Genomic DNA, 8,439 nt, shown 5'->3' on the forward strand with positions numbered 1-8,439 from the left:
TGGCATAAAGCAACAACATCAGCAGCATTTTAATTATCTGGTACAGTTAATAGATAGTCCCACTCATGTCAGGCATCAAAATTCATTTAAAAAAAAAAAAACAGTTTGAAGACTCTTTTTGTCCAGCGATGCCTATCAGCATTTATTAATTTCACTGAACATAATATAATCAGAATAGTGTTGTTATTCCATAGGGAAGCTTCCTCTTTCTTTGAAGAGCCCGGGGCAGTGAAGTACAGTAAGAAAGGTACATGGTGTCTAGCCCCAGGCATCCAGGACTGCTGAGGTGATGCATAGAATACGTAAAGATACACACATGTTCACATAAATACATACACATGAACTGTGCTCTTGATGGCTCGCAGACCCATAAACTACACAAATCAAATTAGTGGCAGCATGAAAATCTCTTTCTTTTTTAATAATTTATTTTCCTTTACCTGCTCTCTCTTTGTTCTATTTAAATGGACTATTAGTTAAGGGTGATTTGTCTTCATCTTTATGTGCCTGACAGATGTTCAGCAGGACATCTGCATTTGTTTATTCAATTTTTTTTTTTAAATTGAAATGTTTTTTATTGCATTTGATTGTTTTCACACGTACAGACGTAACATTAACATAAATACATGAACCCGCGCACACTCACATGCGGTCCGTTAGCTGTGAGCAAAATTGTTGGATTTCGTACGTGCGCGCGCGTGTGTGTGTGTGTGTGTGTGTGTGTGAATGTGAGGGAGGGTGAGTGATGAAAGGGGAGAGCTGATAGTGATGCTCTATTGAATACAGATGAGAAAGAGGCAAACTGAATTCTGATCAGGCTGCCTCCTCTCTTTCTTCCGCTCTCCTTCTCTGCCCAACCCTCAGAAAGAAAATACTTCAGAGAAGTGCGTCTTTCTGAACTGAGAGGGAAGTCATTAGGTCAACCTTGCAAAGTCAAGGTCCAGGTCTTCTTCTCAAAGCAGCATCTATTATACTGTATTTTTTAACTGTAGAGTTAACAAGCTGCTGGATTTTGATGATAGTGATATGCTCCAGTATTTTAGAGAGAATCTCATGAACTGTGAGAGTCTTGTTTCATGTTTGACGACACCAGAGGCTGAATGTGTTAGAATTTTTATCAGAGCTCACTCACTGTCTGAGCATTTTTAAAATACTCCGACAGATTTTTAACTAATTTTTAAAAGCCCAAGGCTCATAAAAGTCAGTCAACACAGTAATCAGTACCTACTCTTTCAGTTAAGTTAAGAAAAACAGCAAATCTATTTAAATAATCAAATTTGACTACATGTCAAAAATTAATGCAAAGCAGTGTTCAGTTATTCAGAAGACAGAGGTGAAACACAGCTGCAGCCTAATCTGTAAAATCTGGCTAGGATGGCAGCTTTGAGCTTAATTAGTTGAAGAAAACTTGTACTTTTCCACACTCACTCGGAATACAAATGCTTTTTGTTGAAAAGTCATCGGGGTCGTCTCACTGGCTCATTAAAAACGAGCAGGGAAGGAAAAAATTAATGGAGCCAAACACCTTCAATTTAATATGTACGAGGGTAAAATAATACAAAGTGCACTGCTGTAGTAAATATATTCACTTCAAGTTTTGTGTAGTTTGACTTCCTCAACAACAGTTGTGTTAAGATGACGGCGGATGTGTGAGAAAATTTTGTAGAACTTTCACATGCTCATAAAAAAAAAGAAGGTTAAGTTTGAGGTTAAACGGACTTGTTACAATTCTATTAAAATACACCAACCATCGGTGTTAAAACACTTTCTGTAACAAGGTCACATCCTTTCAGAAAGCTGCAAACTGCTCAGGAGTCAGATGAGTAAAGACACCAGAAGACCCAACGTGGTTTGTCCTTCGATGTGATTATCAACACCATGATTGGTTGTAAACCCTGTTGTCACGGCAATGATTTCGAGCTTGATAATGAAAGCTCTCGGGACACTGATCCATAGCATGCACCTACACACACACACACACACACACTTACACCCACACACACACACACAGAATCAGCCTGTCGCACTGCTAACCAGTCTCATTCCCCTTTGAGAGGGAGGCATTAGTCTGGGAAATTGAACTTGTATATGTGTGTGAGTGTGTGCGTGTGTGTTGCCGTCGTCTGTCTTCTTACTTACACGGTAATGTACAGAACAGGAATCTGGGGAAAGGCTTGAGCTCGACTGAATTGCACTTGACACTTCTTTCTTTCCTGATTTTTTTTTTTTTTCTCCTCCGCTACCATACCCGCACCCACCTCTTTATCTTTTTTCTCTTTCTCTCTCTCACAGCTGTTATTAAACCACTTTGACTGTGTTAATAACATCTGTGTCACTCTCACATACAGGCAGAGGCAGAGAGCAAGTGTAACTGTGCCTGTCTGCTACACTAGAATTACTCTTGTACGCACTAGACCCCAAAGGATATACTGTGTGGGATCACGAATGAAACTACAACCTGAGATAAAAATTTTGGCCTGCAGTTGCATTGATATAGTTGATTTTAGGCAGTGTATTTTATTCATTTCTTTTTAATTCATGTTCCTCGTGGGTTGCATTTACACCTTGTATTAGCAAGTGACCTCTATTCTGTCTTCATCTAATGTTCCTGTATCAGACAGTAACTGAGGAGAAAAAGTGTAAAATACATTACAGTTTTTTTCTGTAGTAGCTCCATCACACTTTTACACTAGTCTGAGATCCAATCAGAATGCCTCCTCCATCTCCCAATGTGGTCTATCTGATTCGATAGCATTTGAGTGTGATTGGTTCTTTCACCTGGTATTAACATGTCTGGACATCTGGATACATTATCTGGATAATGACATCCAATCCACGGATATTTGCATTTACACCTGGCATTAAAATGCGCTCTCTTTTTCTCCAAAGTGCCTTTCATTGTGATCAGATCTCAATATGCAAATTAGCCAGGTGGAGCTGGCGGACTTGTCAATGAACATGGCGTCTCCCAGGTCAAGGAAACTGCTGCTTAAATGATCCGAATGATCAAATCTGGTCTGAATGATCTGATCGTGTTCTGACTGCATTTACACCTGTATTAACATGTGTTTGTCCTTATCCAGATAAAATATTAAATAAAGGATGCATTATATAATTATAATAATTACTTTCATTGTCAATTCCTCTGATGATTATTTTCTTCATTAAGAAATGAATCGTTTGGTTTATTAAACATGAGAAAATCTGTTTTCCATATTCTAAGGTCTTCAAATGTCTTATTTTTTCTGACCAACAGTCCAAAACCCTAATATGTTTACGTTGACGTAAAACAGAGTCAATGTTTGCTGTTTCTGCTTGAAAAATAACTTAAATAAATGTCATGCAATAAAGTATTATAAAATGCGTCACCTACCGCCTACCTGCCACCCACTTCCTCTCTCGTCTTATTTCCTCCTTTACACTCTCTTCTATTGAAAAGTTGCAGATTCATCTTTGCTTTTCTTTTCCTCCAACAGTCGACTCTTCTACTTAATATTTTATGTTCTCTCTTACTCTGAAATTGACTCGGTGTCTATTGTGCTTCTTCCTCTGTCTCCTCCTGTTATGTATTTTCTCTTTTCTCTCTAAATAATTTGTCCTTTCTGTCTTTCTTTCTTTCTTTCACTAGGGCCTGATGATTCTCCTGCAGAACCTCCCCACGATGCACTGGGGCAACGAGGAAGTAAGCGTGCTGCTGGCCGAAGCCTACAGGTTGAAGTTTGCCTTTGCCGACGCGCCCAACCACTACAAGAGATGATAAGCGTGGCTCTCCGCAGCTGCCCTCCCTTCTCCTTTTCCTCTTCTTCCTCCTTTCCTTCCCCACACTCGTCTACTGAACTTCGAGGCCCCCGCTCCTCCGTGGAAGGACTGCCTCCTTTTCTTAACCCCCTTTTCCCATATTGCCCAATGGGCCTTTCAGCTACTAAGAGATTTGAATCAACCAATGACTGAGAGGACGTGCTGTGTAGCACTCTTAACATGTTGATGTGGAGCCTTTTTTTTAAATTATTTTTTTTCTCTGATCAGCTCTGAAATGCGCACTCCTGCAGTCCAGCGCAGACCTCAGAACCCTCTTCATAAATGAAGCTTGATCCGCTCAAGCTGACGCCTCAAAGTACAACCTCAGGCGTGATGTAGGACCATGAGCTGTTGCTCAGCACCGCCTGGGGTTTTCTTCTGGCTCAGAAAAATGTTCTTTCCCGCTTATTGTTATTTCCAATACCACGGCAATACATTGTTGTTGTTTTTTTTTGGTTCCCTAAGGCAAAGATTTGACCTTTTTTGTCAGTTTGCCAAGACAAAGAAAGATGGCAAAAGGGCAGTGCGCTAGATGGTTTACATATCTGAGCCCTCTCTCCTGGTCACAACACAACCTGACAGAACGTGACCTCTCCTGTTTTTCTAGGGTTTTTTTTTTTTTTTTTTCCCAGCGTCATGCCAGGAGGGACGGATTGTTTTCCTTCATGACAAACTAACACACTAGGATTCTACACAGAGAGAAAGATTATCTGTCTGCGAGTGGAGGATTGTCTCCCTCTTTCTACAAACCACACACACACACCAACTGAGTCTCCTCCCTCATCCCATCCTCCAACATCCCAGTGTTTGAGTGTAAGACAAACAGCGGTAAGAGGCTGCAGGTCCGGAGAGTCGCACATACGCAGATCGACATAAAACAAAGTAATAAGCCATTAGGAGTAAGAAAGCTACTTATTCCCACTCATTAGGTTTTTCCTTATGAAGGGCCATGTCTTATCTATTAGCTACTCCTCCTCTCTGAACTTAGGACTACCTCAGAACACACCATAACACGCAAGTAGTGAGAACTTAAGACCCAACTGACCTAAAAATACACACATTGTTGCATGCATCACATAACAGCAAGACACAAACTACACATGCACATCAATTTGGGCGTCAAACTATTAAGTTACAAATCAAAACAGTATTTCTCCTCATGGAAGCTTCATTTGTTATTCACAGAAAAGAAACAGATCCAAATGTGAAATTTAGCCTTTATTAAAGTAAAAAATTAACTTTCTCTCTTTGCGATCTGTCAGCACCTCCTACGCTCCTGACATTTCGGCCCTATTTTCAGTTTTCTCTTGGTTCAGTGTTTTGACTCCCTCTGCAGCGTGTTAAATACAGCATATCGGTAGAAGGGGTCCGCCACTGTTTGCTGAGAACAAACTTCAGAGCAACATGTCTGTTTTCGCCTGATAGTACAAATGAAGCACAAATGAAGACGTTTGGGAAGTAAATGCCTCTATCTTTAAGAAAGTCATTGTTAATGTCTTTCCCTAACTTGGAGAAGCTGGTCCGAAGTTCTCTCCAATATGAGAGGAGAAGATAACTATTATTCACCACAATCTTTCATTTTAAATATCCCATTCTTTTGCATAAAGCAAGCTGCACAAATATGAACAAAAACATCTGGTGCGCCTAGATTAACCTCATTATTCTTGTGCACATGACCCTGAGCTTTTCACTGATCATCGCAGATGTTAGGAAAATACCTTTTTTTTAAAAAAAATGTTTTTGTCTTTATGTTGCTCTGTTCACGTAGAGCACATGGGATGTCTAACCCAAAGTCAGTAGCACCATATTGGTGTAATGTTGGGAGGAGGGGGCGGGATGGTAATCAGACATTCATGACATAACACAAAGCGGTTAGCGTTCAGAGCCTCCTGTCGCGACTCCGCCAGGATCCATTATTGTCACCGGAGCTCACAAAGATGGTGCGCGTAGGTGTGTGAAGGGGAGATGGAAGGAGAGAGGGAGGGAGTTGTGTTTCTTTGGAAGTTTCAGCACTTTTTCTGTGAGAGCTGTCAGTCTTTGATCACACGATGGGATTTTTTTTTTTTTCCCTTTTTTTCTTTTTACACAATCTGCACCAGTTTCACAAGCCCCTCATCTCCCATGCTCTCTGACAAGGAAAAACTGCACTTAATTTAAAAGTCTATAGCCTTTTTTCCTTTTGTATGAGATATATTCTTTCAATCAGCGTTTTAAAGATTTGTCTTTCTCTTCTTGGTTTTATTTTTTTATGCTGTTTACATGACAAGCCTATTAAGTTGTGCCTGACTCTGGAGACACAAGACAACATCCTTGTTACGTTTTTGACCTCAGATTAACTTGAAAGATTTTAGATTTCTGCAAGCAATAGTATGACATTTTGAATTTGTTGTGAAAAGACAGAAAAATATCTTCTTTTTTTTCTTTCTTTTTTTGTACACATCGAGTTTTTAGGTGTGTCAACCACAAACTGAACTGCTTGATTATACACTGGGCATTAATGTCAGATTAATAGTTCAAACATTGACCATTCGATAAACCCCTCCCCCAAATAATGATTGTCCAATCATAGGCAGACCTGTCAAGCTTCTCCATATCTCAGAGCGATGTGAACGGGGATGTAGTAAGCATTGAAAGAGTTTTGAGACTCATATGTTTTTTCTCGTAGCCTCTCCAAAGCCAGAAACACAAGAGGATGTATTGAGTAGTGTGTTTGAGGTAAAATACATTCATTGGCATGTCCAGCTTACTACATTACTCTCCACAGTAGTAACCCAGTGATACTTCCAAGGTCAAGCAGCACATTACTAACTAACTACATTAGTTTGTGGGGTTACAGGTTATGTAACATCCACTGTTTAGTATTTCTCCACTGTGTGGGGTGCCTAGGATGAATTTAGGGTAACATTAACAGAACACAACATTTGGGAAAGTTTACGCTCTAGCAACCCAAGCCAACATTACCCAAGATAATGTTATGTTTGCCAAATAGATTGGTTTAATCATCATTCTCAGTATGTAAACCAAGCAGCCAAACAGATTTATGTTATGAAGGAAGTAACAGTCTTATCTTACATTTTTCTATATAATTACTTAAAATACTAGGACCAACTAACTAGCTTTAGACTATACAAGAACAATGCTGTTTCTTTACTTACATGTCTTCTACATGGACTATCAACTGGTGAGGATGCTGACTTTTTGCCTAGCTTTTAGCACATTATCATGTATGTTAAGACCCTTTTTACAGGGTTCTTGTTTTACAATAGGTCAGAAACATTAAAAACATTGAGAAGCTAACATTAGCTCAGTTTGCTGGCTAGCAAGAGCTAATATAACCTGCTGAGGGTAGTTGTCATTTCAGGCAGGAAAACTGATAGTCGCAGGCTAGAAATGAGAATCTGGCTGTCTGAAATTAAAGGAGCCATTATTCCATAATGTTTTATAAATTTTGAATAGTAGGCTGCTAATGTCACGGTGTGGGAATGGAAAGCTTGACAGGCGTAGCTAGGGGAGGTGGGGTTTAGCGAACAGTCAATTATTATGCTGTTAATTACCCAAAGCCCTACTTTTCAAGACGTTATGTTGCCTTATTGCACATATTAATATTAAACACTGTGAGGTGTGCTGAAAACTGAAAAAAAAAAAAAAAAAAACTGAAAAAAAATTATTTAAACACAGACTGCCGTAATGGCCAACATCCTCAAAAATGACCAAAAGTAAAAGTTTTTTTGCAATTTCTAAACTAGGTGGGAAGGCAGACGATGTAAGAATTAGCTGCCTACACAGACCTTTGTGAAAAGAGATGGTTTAATGAACAGACATGAATACGCAAACACCCAAATTAGCCTGCCTGTAACCCACTGTCTCTCAGCACACATACGTCTCCATGGTGATGAAGGCCTAGGTGGTATATGGCTGGAGCCTTCTTTCTATTAGCACGCACACACACACACGAGGAGGCAAACTTCAAACATTCTTTGCAGCATCTTCAGGAGGGTATCCTTAAGTAACATTTTCAGCTGCTTTCATTTTTTTTTTCTTTTTCTTCTTTTTTTTTTCTTTTTTTTTTTTTTTGCTCTACTTCTCCAGACATGAAAATATGTTTATGAAAACCAAACTGAAAAGAAAAAAAAATCCTCCCCATGTCTTTTGCCTCTTGAGTACTCAGAAAATCTAATAATACTAGAGCGTGTGGGTGACAGGAGTAGTGGTTGTTGAATTTAAAAATGTGTACAGAGAAGATTTTCAAACAAAAATCTGTAAATAGAAAGTGTAAATAAATCCTATATATGACAAAATTACTTTGGATCTGGTGTGTAAATGTGTTTTCTTAGGGTGTGTGCTTACTTACGAGCTTCTGTCAGAAGATTTTGCTGCCGTGTGTTTATGAGTGAGAGAGAGAGAGAGATCACAATCGGAAGGTACGAGCAGAGTGAAATTCACAGCATCTCTAAATATTCCTTGTCCGACTGCCATCAATTAAAGTCAAGGTACAGTATGATATTTCAGAACATCATGTCCCCAGTGCTTCACTATCTAAACACCATTGAAACTTGCAGCAACACAGTTCTGCAGTGTAGCGGTCTCTACCCCAGCGAGGCTAGAATAAAACCCTTTACTATGATGAAAACCCAGAAATGA

At 39.4% G+C, this 8,439-nt stretch overlaps 1 protein-coding gene across 2 annotated transcripts in view; it reads left to right on the forward strand.

The window, feature by feature from the left end:
* tbc1d22a (TBC1 domain family, member 22a) overlaps positions 1-8,106 on the forward strand; it is a 133,592-nt gene extending 125,486 nt beyond the window's left edge. For both annotated transcript variants that reach the window (XM_067581372.1, XM_067581371.1), the window contains exon 14: positions 3,629-8,106. In XM_067581372.1, coding sequence (XP_067437473.1) covers positions 3,629-3,757 — 129 coding nt within the window. In that variant the 3' untranslated portion in view covers positions 3,758-8,106. The remainder of the gene's footprint in view (positions 1-3,628) is intronic.
* The last annotated feature ends 333 nt before the right edge of the window (positions 8,107-8,439 follow it).

This window comes from Thunnus thynnus, chromosome 23, assembly GCF_963924715.1.
Source record: "Thunnus thynnus chromosome 23, fThuThy2.1, whole genome shotgun sequence".
NCBI classification, from domain to species: Eukaryota; Metazoa; Chordata; class Actinopteri; order Scombriformes; family Scombridae; genus Thunnus; species Thunnus thynnus.